General features: G+C 42.2%; 2 protein-coding genes across 4 annotated transcripts in view; both read right to left on the bottom strand.

The window, feature by feature from the left end:
- The window catches only part of slc2a4rg (SLC2A4 regulator), a 34,016-nt gene extending 19,952 nt beyond the window's left edge, over positions 1 to 14,064 (bottom strand). For both annotated transcript variants that reach the window (XM_079359763.1, XM_079359764.1), the window contains exons 1-2: positions 13,548 to 14,064; positions 12,041 to 12,279 (exon numbers count right to left, since the gene is read on the bottom strand). In XM_079359763.1, the coding sequence (XP_079215889.1) occupies positions 12,041 to 12,279; positions 13,548 to 13,817 (509 nt within the window). In that variant the 5' untranslated portion in view covers positions 13,818 to 14,064. The remainder of the gene's footprint in view (positions 1 to 12,040; positions 12,280 to 13,547) is intronic.
- A 1,437-nt stretch (positions 14,065 to 15,501) lies between these two features.
- The window catches only part of LOC306833445 (uncharacterized protein), a 41,206-nt gene continuing 35,944 nt past the window's right edge, over positions 15,502 to 20,763 (bottom strand). For both annotated transcript variants that reach the window (XM_079358696.1, XM_079358697.1), the window contains exon 9: positions 15,502 to 19,380. In XM_079358696.1, coding sequence (XP_079214822.1) covers positions 18,823 to 19,380 — 558 coding nt within the window. In that variant the 3' untranslated portion in view covers positions 15,502 to 18,822. The remainder of the gene's footprint in view (positions 19,381 to 20,763) is intronic.

The following is a 20,763-nucleotide window of genomic DNA, read 5'->3' as shown; positions in this document are numbered from 1 at the left end:
AGTGGGCTGTTTCATGTGTAGCAACCTGTGTGGATGTCCTCCCTGAGGATCAGTCTTGTTAGAAACACACATTCACCGAGAGAGAGCATGTTGACGAAGCACAAGCAATTAAACTACCCGACGACTGAGTTGATCTCGACGCGTGACCTGCAGTGCATTCCACGCCAGCATCTTGTGGACAGAGCGCGACCGGAGTATCATCGCTCGTTACTTTTTTTTTTTTTTTGCGAGATGAAGACTGACGTTGGGAGTGAAGCCCGAAAACACAATCTGAAGATAACGGAAAGGTAAAATCCTTCAGCGAGTCCTTAATGAGCTGAATAGAGTTAGGCCTTATTTGACTTTTCTGCTCACTCCCCCCCCCCCCCTCTCCCCACTGTGGTCCTGGATGAAAATGGACACCTCCACATGCTATGTTAATATACAACAACTCCAATGTTCATGTCTCGGAGACAAAGCCACAAACCACCAGCTGAACCACAAGTTATTGCCCCACTTTTGCTTCAGGCCACACAACAAGATTAACTTGTAGCTATAGCAACCTGTCAGTCTCCTCCAATAACAATGTTGTTGCTAGGGGAATGCGGTGCAGTCTCTCCTGAATACTAGTGGCCCTTTTTTTTTAACCCTCTTCTGCAAGAGGAAGCAAGCAGCATAGACTCATCTGTGTGAAACACACCGCTTATCAAAATGCTTGTCGGTTTTCATTTGAATCACGAGTTGATGTCGTGTTGCCAGCGGAGACAGCCCCCAAGTTCCTGATCTGTTTTTTTTTTTTTTATGCTCATTGAAAAAGCACTTTCGTTTCTGTCCAACATCCGTTCAAACCCGATTTTCATAGACCTAAATAATCCAAATCACTCTGGGCTAGACTGAACTTTTACTTCTGAAAAATCACAAAAGACATCTCCTGAGCTTCAACAACAATCTGGCTGCCTCGCTGTTTGTTCTGCGGATGTAAAAGGAAACTAGAGCGTATGAAGCCAGAGGAGTTCATTCTGTGTGTAACAAAGTAAGTCTGCCTCCCTCTGACTTGAATGAGAGAAGGGAGGAGAAGCCGGGGTCCACACATAAAGATTTGCAATGTAAAACATACAAAAAAAAAAAGAAAAGAAAAGAAAAGAAAGGAGCGAAAGTAAAAACGGAAATCTCTCTCCGGGCTCGAAAACAAATCAAAATGGCGTAGAACCTGTAAATAGCAGTCAGCCCTCTTCTTTTTCTGCAGTGATCAGACTCTTATTTTCTTCCTCATTCTTCACCTCCCACTCCCTCTCACTCCACTTCTCAAGATTTGCCCTTCTGCCATCACAAGCCGGAGCAGGCCTTCGCCTAGTTTCCTGGGCTTTGCCGCTCAGACACCACTGCTGCTGTCGTTATTCCCATGAAGCCAAATATCTGCCGGGCAGCCACAGAAGCACAAAGACTTGAGTCAGTGAAACAAACTAATCCGTTTCTTTTTTTTTTTCTAGAAAGAGAAAGTGAGAGAGCCGGGGAAAAAAAAAAAAAAAAAAGTTAGGGAGAGGAGGCTGCAGATTTTGGTGGAGTGTGATGAGAGATGTGGATCAGACTCCTCGTTCACTCTGACATGTAGGCATGAAAAAACCTACAGATTTATGTTAATAGAAACTTTACATGTGTATTTATTGTGAAGTATGAGAGATAGAAGCAAACACTCCTGTTCGCCTTTATTCCTTGTGTTTCTCCCAGTGTAGGAAAAACAAAAACAAAGAAAAAGCACAGAAACATTCAAAGAGCAGCAACTGAACACGTTAGGCAAAAAAGGCCAGTGGGGGAGCGCCGTTAGCCTGGTGCTTACGTCGTTTCCTGAGGCTTTAATCGTCGTCGTAGTGGCTGCGAGTTTGAATCTGACCTCTCCACTTTGCTGCATGCCATCCCCCACTCTCTCATCCCAACAGTTCCTGTCTCTCTCCAGCTGTCCTATCCAATAAAGTCAACAAGGTCCAAACATTTAAAAAAAAAAAAAAAAAGAAGGCCTTCGGCAATTCTTTCAGACTCTTTAAGCCTGCATGTTTATTTGATCTGCATTTCTTTGTTTACAAAGCTGAGTAGAAATATAAGAAAAGGGTATACGGGTACAAACATGTAAATAGTGTTTGTTGTTTGTTCGTCCATGGCCTGGTATGACTGACTCTAGCTGTGACTCAAAACATGTACTCGATAAGCTGATGTCTGCGCTGCATCATCACTACTTATAAACAAAAAGGATGAGTCCACCTAGCAACATGTCGCGCTTGTTTTCAACAGCAAATAGGTCCAGTTCTAACAGCGATCCAGACATGTCGTCTAAATGGACCCAATTCACTTTCTCAACATTTCTGCCAAGCCTTTTTTTTTTAACACATTTTTCAGCCTGAGAAGTCGGCAGTGCCCCATACTGTGATTATCAATCATGTCAATTAAAGCTATAGGAAGACAATAATATATTCACAGACACTAAATTGTTTTTTTGAACAGGTTCTGATAAGAGATTTATCCTGTCTTGGTCGGTGTCAGTGTGCCTTCAGGATTTTTCATTTCATGACAGAACTGTAGTCGTGGTGAATCACTGAGTCCTCGGCCCTCATTGGCCACTTCAGAATTCATTCTGACTAATAGAGCAGAATGTTCTCTGAGCCTGTAGAAGTCCGTCACTGTATTCGCATTTTTTCCACTTTCTGCAGGTGGAGGCTCTGACACTCTCGGGGAGAAAAGAGAAAAAACGGCCCCTTTTTCATCCATGCAATGGCAGACATGGGATACTTTAGGTGATGAATGAAGGCAGTTAAAGCACATCATGGAAACACTAAAGAGATCATGATGATAAAAGGGAACGGTTACCGTAAGACAGCTGCGGGGACAAGAGAGAGCTGCTCATCCATGAGACGTCTGAGAGGATATTAAACCCTGAACCTGTTCCAGACGGCCAGTTCTTTAGAATTTACAAACATGTTGAAATATGGTGGCTACGTTTCACCAACAACAAAAAAAGAGAGAGAACACGCCAGCTGGATGCAACTGGTTGAACTCCCTGTGTGAGTGGTGCATGTCTTTATTTAAAATCAGGGCCAAACCAAGGCAATGGTGACAGACCAGACAGACAGACAGACAGACAGACAGACAGACAGACAGACAGACAGACAGACAGACAGACAGACAGACAGACAGACAGACAGACAGACAGACAGACAGACAGACAGACAGACAGACAGACAGACAGACAGCTAGCAGACCTGGCCCGTTGAAAGTCACACCATGTGAGGCTGATGTTTTTTTTTGCCTCTCCACAGCCGAGACTCTTCACTCTCACAGCGAGGACACACAGATGGGTTTACTTATTACTAGAAAATGTTATAACTGCTGGCCGAGATAGGTTAGATAAATGCAGATAATGTTTGGGTATTAATGGTGTAAATGACAGCATTTTGGCTTGAGTGAAACACATTTCCTCATCCATCTTTATACATTTGAGGGAATGCCATATTTCCTGTTAGGGCCACATTGTGAAGTAGTCAAAAATCAAAGCTGACTTTCTCTTAGATTGTTTCCTACTCGTTTGTTCCAAAAGTCTTCACTAACTGTCAAATTAAGTTTCTAAAGTGTCTAGATAATGTATGACCGTCAAGAATTAAATTTCTATTGATCACTATTTATCATTGATTGAGAACAGCTTGAGCAGTACTGACAGGAGCATCGTGCTAAGCTAATGAGGCAGCAGAGGCTTACGACCCATCAAGCTTCAGAAATACAAACATATGACAGCGTGCCTTGAATTCACACACAAAACACTTGAATCGACCAAGTCCCCCGTTGGTCTATATTATCTTGTAAATCTGCTCAAATGTGAGGGCGCAGACCTAAGGAGGGCTGAAGTGAAACCAGAGACAGAAACAGCTGCTCAGCAGGCCCATAAAACCATAAAACGTGTAACGCTCCCCTCGTCTCCCTCCTGAATACTCACATACCTGCGAGGTGCAGAGATCCCCGTTTAACTCCCCCCCCCCCACCCCGTGTTCTCCGACTTCATCTGACAGCTTTAGAGGACAATACTGTTTTTACTCAATGATATCCACTTCACTCAAACCAACATCTTGTTTACATTTCCTGTTATTCTGTAATGTGTGCCGCTTGTTTGAAGAAGAAAAAAGATTGATTTTTCAATTAAATTTCAAAGTAAAAATGTTTCAATTGGAATTAGCTCTGGTTTCTGGAACAACTGACAGCAGGCAGGGATCAAGTGATGGAAATACACTGATGTGTACACATTATTTCTGATGAATCCAGATTCGTTTGCAGGTTTTTAGTAATGGACTCTACACTTTAAATAAAAAGATAAAAAAGAAAAGTATGAGGTGATAAAAACAACTCCTGTCTTCATGAAGCAGTAAGGTAACATGCTTCTTTTATTCTCATCCTCTTTCTCTCAGTCACCTCTGTCCTTTGTTTTATACATGTAGTAATACGTCAATAAAACACGGTGTAAAAACAAGCGAGTGTGCTGTGATCACGGTGTCGGTTCTTGGTCAAAACTCAGTCGAGCCTGATCAGCCTGGGGCAACGAAAAAGCAAACGTGGTCAGTGAACAGACTGGAAACCTGCCTTGCCCTCTAAATAATCACAAGTCAAACCTCGTGAACATTTCTGACTCGATAATAACGCGATATGTATTTTATATCAGCTTAACAATATGAAAACTATGAGCGCATTCTCATCTTTGGGGTGAAAATGAAGGGTGAAGACTGAAGCGTGCTTTTGTAAAGGGCGGCCATGTTGTCAACACAGGAAATACAAATCAAGCTAGCGGTCCAATTACAGCGCTTGCGTAGCAACAGTGCACATCAGGCTACATACATCTTATCCATAGATACATGCCGGGGCTACTAAATAGTATAGATTGGACGCAGAAGTATAACTAAGAATAACTCCACTGTGAAAATGTCTCAGTGCCCACATGGCCAGGAGAGTTTCTGCCGCAGTGATCGGTGTTCTTCTCTCCACCTCGCTGGACAGCTTCATATACTCTATGCTTTGTGCAGAAGGATGTTGGTGCTGGAAACCGCCACTCCTAACATCAAGCGGGGAAACTTTCTAACTTTCCTCAAAGCCGGAAATCTCCACGTTATCTTGGCGGCTGTCAAAAGAGTCCAGAGGTGAGTGAAAAGAGACTTTTCAGGCTCAAAACGCTCAAGACTGAAAAAAACTTTTACAGACATGGTATTAGCTCATTTAACTTTAAACATAGTTGTCAGGCTTTAAGAGCCAGTAGATGCCCCTGGTAGGCGTAAAACAACAGGATTTTTGAGGGAATGTCGTAAGGATTGACGCTATCTTTTTTTTAAATGTCGCTTTATCTTTTAGAAAAAAAAGTTGTTAGCGGCGGGGAGACCACAGATCCAAGGCTAATGTTTGGAAAAAACAAACACCGTGTACATATGAAGGCATGCACATGAGAAGTCTGAAAATGGAGATGTAAAGACATTGAGTTGACAAATGCTCAATACTGATCGCTGAATCTGCAGACATTGCATAAACTCAAATACAAGTATTTTCATTCGATGAAGCCTGACAATAACACCACACAGAATGAAAAGAGTGAGTTTAACTGTGAGGAGGTCAGACCGAAAATGGAATTTGGGCCTTAAATTCTGATTCTGGTTCTGAAACACACACAAATCAGCTCAGCTGCAGAGCGGCTCGATAAAAGGTTTGTCCGACAACACAGGTCTTTTGTAGGAACAAGGATAAGTCTTTATTCTAACACACTGAGCCCATACTGTTGCATTGTTAAGGACACACATGTTGACACTCTTAAGGACACACACACACACACACACCAAACGGAGTTACTAGGAGCTTATGAGGAACTGGGAACACTTGTTTTTACAAGCCTGGGCGTGGCATGCTATTCTTAAGTTGTATTGTAGCTTATTTAAGGTAGATTCTGAATGTATTTAAAGTAGTTGCTAGCTGTATGTTGGCTGTTCAATCGCCAGTATGTAGCGCTGTGGGCTTTTACTTCAGCCTTTGATTCACTCACTCCCTGGCAGGTGCAGACATTTTGGAAGAGCTATGATCATATGACTTAACCGTGTGGTCACAAAATCAATTGAAGTGCCAGAAATTCATCTTAAACTAAGAACACACAACACTAGGCCCATTTGGCCAATACCCTGCTGAGAACGATTGTCCCGCCCTCCCCTGTCTCCGGTGGTCGCTGTCAAAAAGTGGCCGTAGACTGTATGATAGCAGTCCAAAGAAACTTCTCTGGTTCAACGACAGGGAACAACATTGAGAAGCATGTCTGAATCTTTTGTTTGTCTGTTCAGTCAGATACAGCTCTTCTGGACACTCTTCTGGATTTTTCCATGATGTATCTGACCGACTATACGTCGTGTCCACATTACGCTCCCGTGTTTGTGCTTGAGCATCCGTGCAGTGATAAAACCCACCTCTTCAAAGCGGGTCAGGGAAAAGACAGTGGACCATGCTTGAGCACTCACACGAGACAAACTCACTGGACTTCTGGGGTTAAATGTGTTCGGGCACCGTACGGGTTGCCGAGTGGGAGTGTGCCATTGGAGACACAGCTGTCAAAAAGCTCCTTTATTCCTGTTCCACATGCTGCCACAGCAAAGGACATGTAGCATCAATGTTATACGAGTAATGACATAATATTTGAGGAAACGGCTAGAAGGGTGCGCAGACGTTTTTTGTTTTAAAGTTTTTTCGAGGCTTTCTCCCTTTTGACAGGACAGCCTTAAGGAGACAGGAGCGTAGGGGATGACATGCACAACAGTGTCAGTATCGGGAATCAATCCTGCGGTCAGTGAGTCATGGACTATTAGCCTCTGTACCAACTGAGCTCAAACCAACTCCCAGAGGACTTTTACATGTTTGAAAAAGTAAATCAAATTTAAGTATAATCTTCAGAAGAAAACAAGTTTCCACACAGAGTTAAAGAAGAGAAACTTTCCACTGCATGCATGGTGCTAATTAAAAACTAAAAACAATCAAACAGCTGTAAGTCATTCAACAGTGCACAGTACAAAGTGTGAGGCTTCTCAGACTCGTCTCTGTTTGCAGTCTGGACTGAATTTCACTGCTTGTCATCAGCAGCCTGGGATGACTTATGATAGGGTTACGCAAGACTGTGTGTTGTGTGGTTTGTGTGTGTGTGTGTGTGTGTGTGTGTGTGTGTGTGTGTGGATACTTGAGAGTAGGAGAAGGCAAACGGATGAATCTACGAACTTACAAAACATTTTGAAAACGGTTACTTCTGACTTTTGAAGGATTATTCTCAGGATCAGGTTTCACTGGAGCATGAAGGAGTAGATTCCATTTTTTTTCCTCCCCCCCCCAAGTTGTTGTGTTGATTAATCTGCTTTACGGAGACATAATGAAACTGGAAAGATTTGTTTTTATTTTCATAATCGACAGTTTAATGTATTATAACATAATCAGACTTTGTCAGAATGAAGCTTTGAACTGGCTAAACAGTGGAGATTAGAGAAACTTTTACCGCTAAAACCAAACACTGGATTGTGAACCATAAACAGGTCCGTTTCTCAATGCCAATAAAAAAACATTGATACCACAGTTATCAATTTCTTCTTATTCCTGATAAATGAGAAACCAAGAATGAGGAGACATTTGCCAAGGATGTGCATTGAGAAAAAAAAAAAAAACATGAGTGATGGCTTAGAACTGAAATTGTTTTCTTAAGAAGAATGGGATAATCTTTCTTGGCACCAGAGAAATTGCATTGTCCAGAGTGCTTCATCTCCTCTGGATCTGAATAGGATTTAGTCAGCCGTTCCTCAAAGGGCAAGAGGGCAAAGGGCCGAGAGAAACAGGGAAAAAAAGGATGTACGAAACAATTCAACAAATTCAACTAGAGGGCAGAGACAATAAACAAATATCACCAAGACACCACGGAGCAACCTTTGTCATGCTATGACGTAATATGTGTATAAGAGGACAACCTATAGGAGACAGCTTGATACGTTTGGCTGCAAAGTAAACTCAGTTTTTATGCACTTTAATGTGCATATCAATGAATTTAAGACAAAGAATACGATGCATCAAGGGCGTATTAAAAGTTCTCAGTTCGGAGATCAGAAGGCGTGGGAGGGATCAGATGAAGGACGAGAAAGGTGGACAGAGGGGAGCGCCATAGAGCAGCTGCTGGTTGGTGTCGAAGAGTGTGGAAGAACGACACAAGGACTGATTGAAGAAGGGAGAGGAAGGACAGGCGACTGGAAACGCCACAGAGGCAGAACAGGAGGCCTTATGTAAGGGCCTGTCGGTGTGGGTGAGCAAGCAATAAAGCATTTTACTGCAGCGGCGCTCGAGCTGCGCAACAAGTTTCTTCCTCTCAAGGCATCCCGTCGGAGGACAGCTGGACCGTATACAACAAATAAACACACTACTAGAGGCAGAAAGCATATTTCTAATTTAACGCACAATTGGCACATGATACTTTGGAGCCACTTGAAATGCTGCCTTTGTAACGTTTATTTTGCAACAGAGCAGACTGTTTGCACAAAAAACATTTCTTCATGCCTCCTACTCTCCTCCTCAGTTATGCAATTGATTTTTTTTCCTCTTTTTTTTTTCCACTGCAGAACAGGAGATAATTAACGTCTCATTAGGGCATGAGGCAAGTATACAAAAATGAACACACACACACACACTGTGCACATACTTCCCCCATTAACCAGAGTGTCTTCCAGAAGCCCTCATTAGAGTTTAAAAAAAAAAGTGAGTCAGTACCAGCAGTGCTGCACCCTTAAAAAACAGATAAGATGTACTTTTTCTCTTTGCTTCCTTAATTTTGCTCCTCCACACACCTCTTTGTCAGAAGACGGTGAAGCTGAGACGCGAGGTGTCTGCTACATTCTTCAGAAACTGTCTATGCAGCACATAACCCAGATCCTGAAGCGGAACAAGCGGACATGCCAGATGCCTGCTCCTGTCCTGATATGACTCGCTCCTCTCCCATGACTCCATTCACTGAGGCTGACCTCTCACCCCCGCCTGTGTCAGCGTGAGCGCTTTAAACCTCTCGTGGTTCTGGATGGGGGAAGGGGGCTACAAATTCAGGAGGAATTCGACAACTTTACGAGGATCACGCGAACACGCTGAATGCAGAACGATTCAAATAAGGTTCACGGGGGGGGGGATGTATAACACCTGAGGAGAAGTGGGGTTCTCCTCTCCGCGTGCCATGTCAGCAGTCTGAATGTGGGTTAGACATCCCAGACAACAGTGGGGGCGGGTAACAGTTCCTCTAACTCTGACCTTCAGCAGCCGGCTGTAATGTCTTCTTTGGGAGCACGGGATTGGAGGTGGGTTGGTCAGAGGGGGATGGAAAGGTGAAGGACTCCGCTCCAGTCTGTCGACATGCCTTGCCTAAACCTTCCCCATGTGTTTAAGCAGACTGAGTCAAAGGCCGGTCAGTAATTCTATTAAGGTCTCCGAAACAGCAGTTAGTTGCTCTGTTGTCTCGTTCACTGTATATGGACATTGTGCTTTCTACTCATGTAAACCTACTGTGGTGACAGTGTACCTGACCAAGGACAGATAAGAGAGAAAAAAGCTTTTCAAATTAAAACAAAACTGCCCCCTCTAACCCTCCTCATTTTGTAAGACCCTTTTGTTCGGTTCATTCAAACTGCTCTTTGTTCCGTTATCAGTGTGCTGGATTCAAGGCTGACGAGTATTGACAGGTAAAACAAGCTCTGTTTTAGGGAGTGAGACACTAATCAGAGTCACCACAAGGAAAACAGAGATAAACAAGCTCACATGTAAGCTAAAATAGACTGTTTGGAGTGTAAAAAAGTGTAGGTTTGACTGTGTTTTGTTGAACGTTAACATGTGTGGGCAAGTGAATGAATCGGTTCCTCCTCTTTCTTCCCCGCAAAATCTTTGCCCGGGCTTGTCCAAAGCGTTGTGACATACTCTGCAGCATTCACAAACTGACAAGACAAGGTGTGAAAAGCACTACGATGTATATAAGAAACTATTTACAATGGACGCACCAGTTGTTGTTCCAACTCCAAACCACCATTAGCAGCTCCAAATGTCAACTATACTCCTTTTTTTTTTAAAAATGCTCAGAGAAAATGGAGATGAATGCACATTCCTTACGATAACAAGTGGAGCTCGTGATGGAAATGTAATGTTTTGTATGGATATGACAGCGAGCGCAGCAGGGCGTTCAACGGTCAGAGAGGAGAGCTTCTCATCACCGACTGCAGAACAAAAGCCAATTTAAACAAAGTAAAGAGTACGATTGGGATTATTCTGTCAGGTCACTAGAACAAACCACAAGCCTGACTAATAGTACCACACAGTTACATAAAGTTATGTCCTCTGTCAGAGGCTGTGGATGGTCAAATCAGAGGGGTTTTTTGTGTGTGTGTGTGTGTGTGTGTGTGTGTGTGTGTGTGTGTGTGTGTGTGTGTGGTAACATTGCTGTGGAAACATGTTTCAAGTCTTTTTTTGTGAAGGCCAGGATGGAAAAGTGAGAGCAGAAGCTTTGTTGTGTGTAGTGGGCATACACACTTCAACAAATACTTAAAAAAAAAAAAAAAAAAAAAAAAAAAAAAAGCCAGCACAAAAACCTCGATCTGGTTTAAAAAAAAACACGTTCAGTCTTGCATGCTGCCTGTGTGGACACACCCGCATATTAATACATGACCAGCAGCATGTGAAATTCATGTGATGATGACAGAAGGAAGGAAAGAATAAAGTGCAGTTTAAACCCCCCGCCCCCCCAAAACCGCATTCCTGTCATGTCACCCCTAGCTGAAACCGTGAACACTTGAAAGTTTATAATCTGTTTAAATTTTAAATATCTTAACCTTTCCTACATTTTTCAATCAACAGCAGCTCGAAAACACGGCATGAGTCCGTGCATATTTCATGGAGAGCTGCTCAGTGTAAGAATGCACTCTTACTGTACTGCCAGCAGGCATGTTGTTAATGTGTAAACGTCTGATAGTCAGACATTGTCTTGACACAGGCAGTAACCAATCAACTGTGTTCTGATGGTTAAAAAAAAAAATGCTTAGGCACAGCCTCCAGCCTCTCCCAGTCATCTTTGGTGTTACATAATCATTTATCAGTGCACTACCCCTTGTCCCTGGATGCATTTTCTGCTTCTTCTGTGGGAAACAGTCTGTTTGTGCAGGCAGATTGCCTCAGGACTATCAAAGAATGCCATGCGATAAATGTGCGTGTGTCCATGTTTGAAACAACGCAGTTTAAGTTCACTGAACTGCAAATGTGACAGAAAAAGGAAACACTTCATACAGTGATACAGTAGCCTGGCTGTTCACAGAGAACAAATTAAACTTAGCATTCAATGCAAAACATTAAGGACCTCTTAACTTTAAAAAAAAAGTTTGTTATTGAGCAGAAAGTTTGGAAACATCATTACTGGTTCACTCCTTCACCCTCTCCTCCTTCTGTTAAGTGATTGAGTAATGCTGGCCTCATCTTTGGCTCTCCTAGTGCAGATTTCAAAACTATGCTGGATAGAGAACTGAACATGTAGTCGGTTGACCAGTACGCCTCCACAACATTCATGCCCAAACCACTGTACAGTTGTAGCCAGAGGGAAAATTCTTCTTCTTGTTATTCATTTGTTTATTTTGACAGTGCCGAGCCGCTTAGCTCCACCAGAATTACCTGTAAGCTCATTTACATCTCTAGTCCCTGGGCTGGAGACAATGTATGTGTTCTAGTTAAGATTCTGTTTGTAAAGGGATATGAGCACTGCCTATACTGCTTAATTTTATCAACATATGAGTTTAATTAGCTTTAAAAAAAAAAAAAGGAGCCATGCAAACAAAGTAGGTCAAACAGTTACCTTTGTGCTCCAGAGTTGTCTGGATTATGTTTCTGCCTACAGTACATTTTTAGATGCCATACCACAGTTTTAATCGCATCAAATAACTCCAATAGTGCTTCCTGCTTCTATCAAACAAGAAAAATTAAGATACAGCAGAAGCTTGTGGCAGTAGAATTCATGAGCTACCTGTTTCTGGGGACGGGGATGTTGTTGGAGGAGAGCGGTTGTCTCTCTGTCAGCGATACACTCCGCCCCTGTGTTGCCCCCCTGAAGTTGTTGGCCAGCTCTGCCTGTTTTCCAGGGTTCCTGATGTCCAAGTAAGTGCAACCCCCTGGCAGCTGCCCGTTTGTGCCTGGGCAGTGAGTAGGACTGGCCCTCTTCAGAATACCAGTAGAACCAGTGTCTCTTTGGTCCCCCATGTCAGCCTAGAGAATGAATCAGTAACACATTGAAGTAAATGCATGACTTTCAAGCAAATAATTAGCATGCCTTCATCTTAGGTGTTGTGCGTTCACCTTAACTAAAGGAGAACACACAACTCCGAAAAAGACTCTGTTGCATCTGGTTAAGTCATCACATGACAAAAAAAATATGACACATTTTATTTAATCTTTTTTCATAATGACGTTTTTTTGTCCCAGTTTAAAGCTTCTTTCTTATTTGTCTGCCCTTTACAAATTATCTATAAAGGCATAAAAAATATGCCATATGGGATTGACGTAGGGGAGGTCACAGCTAGTTTAATTTGAGCGATAAAAATATTCATGTGCTCGGTATCAAAAACTCTTCAGAATCCCAAAATGGGAAAAAGCCTTTTCAAAAAAAGGGGAACATTTGAAATTAAGCATTTTGTGTCAAGTAAAACAGTTCAATTGTTTCTTCAGTTTGCAAGTTTAGTTTTTTTACCAACAGCCTAAAAGCTAGTTGATTTTAATTTACAAATGAAGACAAAGTGGACAGATCCCTATATTGACTAGTCTTTCTAGGCTAAAGAAATATATCTGATAAAGAAGTGATGAAAACTTCTGCATATTTTATTTTGCACGGCAATGAATAACTATGTGACATAATTCAATTTCTGACCCAGTATGAGCCACAAACTGTAAAAAAGAAAAGAAACTCAGAAACACACACGTCGTGTTATTCAGGGAAATACACGACGTGTGGTGTTGAAAAATAAAAAGAATATTTAGCATTTCGACTATGTGAAGCCGGGTCGTGTAGCCCAGGAAGCCCTCTCAATGGCTCCACCCTGAAGTAATGGGGGAGGGGGGTCTGGCTAGTAGTTTGAAGTCCCTGCCCCCCTTTTCTGTAAACTTTGCACACAAGAAATAGGCCGCCATTAAAAGCGGTTTTTATTCGACGCAATTAGGTGACAGCTGACAGTTAAATAACTCTTAAAAAGGATGTAGAGAGTTGAAAAGCGGTCACGCTGTCCATCACGCAGCGTCACTGTTACAATTGTTGCGTTCTGGTATAAACGTCACATTCGCATACTACAAGCGTGCAACTTTAATAGTTGTGGTAAATAATGCCTTTTTATAGTAATGTAAGCTGCCTGAGGGTTTATCATGCAGTCTAATGACAGGTTAACGTTACATTGTTGTTCTTATGGGCTTTAAGTTTAAGTATACAGATGGTTAACCGGCATATCGAGTCGTGCGCGCACACACGATTATTAAAGTGCACTTACTTTTTCCACCTCGTGCAATATTCGTCCACCTGGAGAAAGTACGCTCGCGCTAGAAGAGCTTCCCTCGCGTTTGATCTCCGCTACAGTGCCGCCGTCCATTACACATTTGTAGATTCCGGGCCCGTTCATGTACGCCGGCATGGGACTGTTTTTCCCCGTGCTGGGGACTCGTATGTCGCGGAGCACAGAGCGTCCTGCCCGGTAGTTGAAATCCGAACCACCGACCCTTGTTCCAACCGATGACTTTTCCATAATGTATCTTGAATCCATATTTAGACGGGCCGAGTGGAGACTAAAGAAAGAAAACCAGCTTTCTATAGGTTTTAGTGCAAAATGCTGGACTTAGATACATTTATCAAGATTGTCGTAAATGATAGTTGCCTGTCTGTGTGTTAACTTCTATCTAATCTACATATAAGTTTTTATCTACTACCTTCGTCGCTACCAACACTACCCAGTATATCCAAAAAGCCGCCCGGTCAGAGGGATAAAAGATTGTTTTGCCTCTTTCCTCCAAAAGAATGACACGCCCCCTCCACTTCATCCCTATTGGTCAGATGCGTACATAAACATTACACTTTGGCACGCGTCCATGCTACGGCGATCTCTGATTGGCTAGTTTTACAGTGTCAATCATTTGTGGCGAGTAATGTGGGTAGACGATGGTAGGGGTGTGTCTTACAGTTTACCGGCCGGTGTCTGTCGAGGACGAAGATTCGGCGAGGCAGAGCTGAGGAAAAGCAGCCTGCAGCCTCAGCTACAAACTGCGCATTTATATTTGTTGGCTTATCAAGGGGTGCACGAACCTTACTTAACGAGGGGCTTTAATGGAGGAAATGAACTTCTTTAGCAAAATAGTGTCCTCCCTTAAAGTTATGAAGTGTTTTTGCCATTTGTATGCATTAATTATTAAATTGTTTTATTATAAAATAGATTTGAAAATGAAGATAGTTGCATAAAACCTGCAAGGTCTTGTTTTACAACACTCAACAGAGTACTACTGTTGATTTAAATCTCTGATAGTGTAAGATTTCGGTCAATGATTATGTTTACTGTTTTACATAATGCACACAATATACTCTTTGGTCTTTTTTTTACTCGTTTCAATTGTAGCACAAGATCCACAGTGGTTTTATTTTTGTTTTTTTTGTGTAGTGTTCATATAGCTAGTTTTACAGTGTCAATCATTTGTGGCGAGTAATGTGTGTAGAAGACGGTAGGGGTGTGTCTTACAGTTTACCGGCCGGTGTCCATCGAGGACGAAGATCCGGCGAGGCAGAGCTGAGGAAAAGCAGCCTCAGCTACAAACTGCGCATTTATATTTGTTGGCTTATCAAGGGGTGCACGAACCTTACTTAACGAGGGGCTTTAATGGAGGAAATGAACTTCTTTAGCAAAATAGTGTCCTCCCTTAAAGTTATGAAGTGTTTTTGCCATTTGTATGCATTAATTATTAAATTGTTTTATTATAAAATAGATTTAAAAATGAAGATAGTTGCATAAAACCTGCAAGGTCTTGTTTTACAACACTCAACAGAGTACTACTGTTGATTTAAATCTCTGATAGTGTAATATTTCGGTCAATGATTATGTTTACTTTTTTACATAATTAACACAATATACTCTTTGGTCTTTTTTTTTTTACTCGTTTCAATTGTAGCACAAGATCCACAGTGGAGTTTTTTTTGTGTAGTGTACATAGAGCTAGTTTATAATGTATCCTAAAGTTTTAAGTAATAGTGCAATATTTTAGTAACGAAACCATATATAGCTTACTAAGCATCGGAGTGCTTTTTGATAATGCAGACTTACACACAATTAAAATCTGCTATAAATAAGTGATATATTGACTTTTGTTTTCCTGTTTATTTTAGATGTGAGTGCTACTGGAATGCCTCTTTATCCAACTTCTTTTAAAATGTCTGCAGGCCCCAGAACGTGCGGTGTTCTTTTTAATTCAGCACAGCCTCATTGTGTTATTAGAAGCTGCATTTATTGCAAGCTACATTTATTACCCCAAGGCTTCTGCGATACCTAGTTTGATACTCTGAACAAAGCAATAACACGGCAGGAAAATGACAAACACGTTATAATGTGCCACTTTATTAGAAAAGTAAAAACTCACTTTAATATTTTATGAAGGTTAATATAAAACATTACAATCTTTTGCATATCTGCACTGTCACACTATATGTATATATATATATATATATTTTTTTTTTAACTAAACCCTGTGCTTTAGAACATACAACATTGGCTACAGCTGTCACAGCAGTATTGGCCCATGGTTAATCTGAAGACAATTAACAAACAGCATCTGTATCTGCATGGAAAGCATGGAACAACTTGCATCCACAAAGTACAATGTGTCTGTGATAACCATCTTTTTTTCAACAAATATACTGTATACTGTATGTTACATGGAACAACATCAGAACAGCAACAGATTATTTTACAAATTTACATTGCCATACTGTATTTGTTTGTGCTATGAACATCTGTCTCAGTGTATGACAGTGTTCAAAAATATATATGTCAGATCAGTGCTTTCTCTCAGGATAAAGAAAATGTGACACGTGAAGTGACAGCCAGAGAAAAAGGATTAAGTGTGATAGCGATTTGCAGCCAGCATTGTCTAAGGCGAGCTTCAACAGAGCTTGTTAAGCGTCTCAGCTGTTCGCCATTTCTCATATCAGGCAGTTGTTGAGCCGTTGGTGCATTGTTGATATCAGACAGGGGCTGGCCTGACCCACAGCTTCTACCCCTCCCCAACCACCCCTCAACCCTCATATAACTCCCTGAGTCCCTCAGACTGGACATCAAAGCCCCCTCCCCTGCACAGCGAGGGAGAGAGGTGAGGCAGAGAAAAGAGAGAGAGGTCTGTGTCTGTTATTGGGAGATGAACACAGCTGGGGGGGAGGGGGGGGATAGTCCGAGGAGTGTTTCCCTTCCTAAACTGGAACACACAGCTAATTTTGCAGCGTGTGTGTATGTGTGTATGTGGGCAAGCAGGCAAACATATATTAGAAGGAGGAGGGTCCTTGGAGTCTTTGCACCCTTTGCAGTGATCTTCATCCAGTTTTACTCTAGCTGGTTCTTTTCCCCCTCCCCACCTCTATCCCTCCTTTCTACTCCCCCCAGAGCGGAGAAAAAACAAAGCTCTGTCCTTAACTCACACTTCCTCTTCCAAGCTGTAGCTCTGAAAACAAAACTGAATGCTGCTTTTTGTATCACATGTAAAAAAAAAAAAAAAAAAAAGCAAGTAGAAAAAAGCAAGACTGAAAATATTAACAGACAAGAGATCAATTAAGTACCACAATATCTGTTTCATCTCCATACTGTATATCAAAGCATGCACTTTTTTTGATCAAGCAAGAAAAAATTAGCACTAACAACAGAAACGTATTGTTTTCATGGCAGTGGCATGAGCTATTCAACCAATAGTATTGTCAGTAGGTAAGGAAAAAAACAGAAACAGTGCATTAAAATACAGAGTGCATTTTGTTTTTACATACTTCATGACACAGTAGCATTTATTGATTTATTTTTCTTACTTTTCGAAACCCGTCTTTTCCTTGCATGGTTGTCTCACAGTGAGATCATTGTGATACATCTCTTAACCTATGAGAAATGTGCATCCCTCTTCCCTCCCTTTTTTTATACCCATTTACCAAGCCTCTAATTATTTATTTGTTTCCTCTGTCAGTTTTTTTGTTCATGTTACCATAAGCTACACGGGGTAGCCATTGCTTATTATAGAAGAGTACTCTGTGCAGAGGCTGAAGATGAGGATGGGGAAAGGCAAGGGGCAAACTTCCAAAGGACACTGGCTTATAATTTACATGTCTGACTCTTTATTTTCTTTGGAGACAAAACCTTGTGCTGCTATTTCAACCACCAGACTTAAGTCTGGTGAGCTACAGGGAGCTCTGGCTTTTACTTGAGACCAGAGAGCAAATCAGAAGTGTGCTGGGAAACGCCCTTTATAGCTTATTAATGCGCAATTAAACAGGCCCCGCAGCTGTCCAGTGCAAATTGTAATGGTCATTACACCAGATGTTTGCAGCACCCAAAGGACTTGGAATATTAAAAACGCACAAGGAAGCCTCCAGACGCTCTTTCACTTCCTTCACTTTTTTAAATATTGTTCTCTCATTTATATTCATATTTATAATAATATTCTTATATTGTATTAAACTAAAGGTCTCACATTGTGAAATCTCTCACCGGCATCACTCTGTGATATTCTTGCACAACCCACTCACTGCCCCTGACCTGGTCGCTTTTCTCTGCATGACTCTTCTAAGTACTGTATGTGTGTGTGTGGGAATGTTGGGGTGTGTCATCACGCCTCTGGCTACAGATGTTTGTCAAATCTGAACAAGGATCGTTAACTCATCTCATAAATTTTGAGAAGTTGATAGCATTGATCTAACCTACGTGTTCTTCGGGGCTGTTGGAAACTGCTCCTAAGTTTGGTACACAGTGAGGCTTATTTCTGAAACAGGAACTTACCCTCTGATTACTTCTGAGTTTAAGCAGACCAACCAATTCTCGGCCCAATGTTTGAAAAAAAAAAAGCACCACAATGCTGTCTGCCAGGCAACAGGCGAGTGAGCACAGAGAACCTGTTTCAGATGTTTGCTTAGGGAAAGCTAAGCACTGCAAATCTCTGTGACATCCATCTGCTTATATTACATAAGTACCCCAAAGACTAGGCATACTGTATACTGTATGTGTGTGTGAGTATGCGTGTGATTGTGTGTGAGTGTGTATATGGGTGACAAAAGCTTTGTGCCACATACTCTTTACATACCCAGGATCTTTGCTACTTCAGTTTTTTTTTTTCAGGTGTTTGTCAGCACAATGCATGCACATTTATCTTTTAAATATATATGAAAGATTGTGAGTTACACCACATACTCCACAAAGAGTACAGTGTTCATATAAAAATAAAGATATTGTGAAAAATGATGCACAAACAGGTGAGTATTGTCAGTGACACAGTAGGTTGCACTGTTTTTCCTTCTTTTTTAATTTCAAAGATACTTGGTCCAAATTTGGGCTGGACCAGACTTAGGCTGGTTCTGAAGTACAGACCAATCAAGGGAAGTCTGAACCTGGATTAAGACCCTGTTAGTACCTGATGTCATCACAAAGTGGATCCACATGTTGTTTGTTAATGGAGGGTCTGGTGTTTATGTACAGCAACCTCTTGGCTTGTTGACAGGAGGGTCCCTTTCATGACTCTGTACCAATTGGCCCTCTGAGCCAGCTACAGGCCAGTGACGTACATCTCCATCCCATCATTGAAGGTGAATATGGTGGTGGTGCTGGAGCTGTTGGCCCCTTGTTTCATGTCGCTGATGGTCTCATAGAAGTTTTCCCCACCAGGCAGGCCTTTCGCAGGCAGGGCCGGGGGTCCTGAGCCCTGAGGTGCCGCTGGTACCGCCTGCTGCTGCTGCTGCTGTTGTTGTTGTTGCGGTGGCGGTGGCGGTGGCGGTGGCGGTGGCGGTGTGGGCTTCTTCTTCTTCAATGTGGCATTACCTCCAGTTATGCTGTTATTGGTTCCCACCTGCTCACGTTTCCGGTGGGGGTCGATTGTTGAGTATGCAGGGTCAGACTCAGCCATCGCACATGTGGACCAGGACCTGTCTCCTAAGGGCTCATAGCAGGGCTCCTCCTGGGAACGCGCCTGTGCCTGGACACCTCGGCCTCGGCCTCGGGAACTTCTGTCTCCACCGAAGGAGCGGGGGAGGGTCTTTGCTCCGTTGTGCTCCATTGGAGGTTTTTTCTTCTGCGATTTACACACGATGGAGTAGGTGTCTGCGATCTGAGAACACACGGGAGGAGAGCAGAGAGTTAATGGCACTGAGCTATCGTAAAACTTAATCCAACAGTCTATGGATGTGACTGTTTTTGGGCATACAGCCTCTCTTCTATGAGTTAAGTCTATGACACAACTGATTTATAACATACACACACACTACACTGCACACACTCAATAAACAGTCCCTGTATCACATGTTTCATACTCCTACACTGACACCAAAATAAGCTACATTTATGGACAGACTTCCTTTATTTGTATGCATATATCTCTTCCCTATAAACAGTATGCCTGGCATAAAGTTGCATGACGTGAACATAAGAATAAACATGTAACGCTGCTTGTTTTGTGTTTGCAAACGAATCTACGTGAGCTGGGATTGTGTGGGTGTGTGCACCATACTTTGCAAACGTGTTGACAGAGCGGGCTCTGTGCTGTAACCTGACCTATTTCGACGAGGTAGGATAAGACAGAGTAAACTGTGTTATCAGTCTGTTGAGGTCTGAGCAGAGTGACGGAGTCAGTGCTGCAGTGGATGGACCTGTTAAAATTTCACCATAACTGCTTTGGCCAACAGAATCGTGCGGTATGGTGTGAAAGATCTGGATGACAGCCAACTGGCTTTGCAGGGGGAAAAAAACAACTGCTAAGTAGTTTGCACTAATGGACTTTGCTCTCATATTTGTTTTTGCTTTGAATAAGGCGTGTTTATGTGTTTCTTTATGATAGCATTAACTGACAGCGCATTCATGTGTCTAAATTTAAACCAAAAAAAAAAAAGACAGGATGCTTACTGTATTTGTGTTCCTGCAATAAATCATGAAAGATATGATATCACCACTGAAAGGTATGTGTGAGGTCTTATGGGGAATTTGGATGAACCGGTGCTGTGACCTTTGGCATTTCTGTGTCAAAATTCCTGAAGAGGAGCGCAAGAGAAGAGGACTGTGGGACATGGTCATGTTTACCTTCCGTGTTCACACCCAGACCAGCAGCTCTGCTCCAGTGGCCCTGAGAAACACTGGCTGTGCAAACTCTCTCTCTCTCTCTCTCTCACTCTTGCACACACACTCATAGCGAAGCCATGTTGTTCTTCGGCTTCCAAAAAAACTGAAACCTGAGAGCACAGAGGCAAGCGGCCATACAGTTTTTTGATTATGCGGCTACTCCGCTTATTTTTTTTTTTGTTTACGTTAACTTCACAGACTAAATACAACATTCCTTCAAAAGGAACATAAATCAAGCGAAAACCAACCATGACTATAATTGTTGTGTTTTTTTCAGTCCTTGACAAACTTGAGTGCGACATAAACCCTGCCCGACAAATATCTAGTGTGACCTTTTTGGATAAACAAAGACCCCAGCCTATGCTGCACACAGTGCACA

This window comes from Symphodus melops (assembly GCF_947650265.1).
Source record: "Symphodus melops genome assembly, chromosome: 13".
Lineage (NCBI taxonomy): Eukaryota > Metazoa > Chordata > Actinopteri > Labriformes > Labridae > Symphodus > Symphodus melops.
Note: the sequence above shows the minus strand (reverse complement) of the source record. Positions and strands in the feature narration are given on the sequence as shown.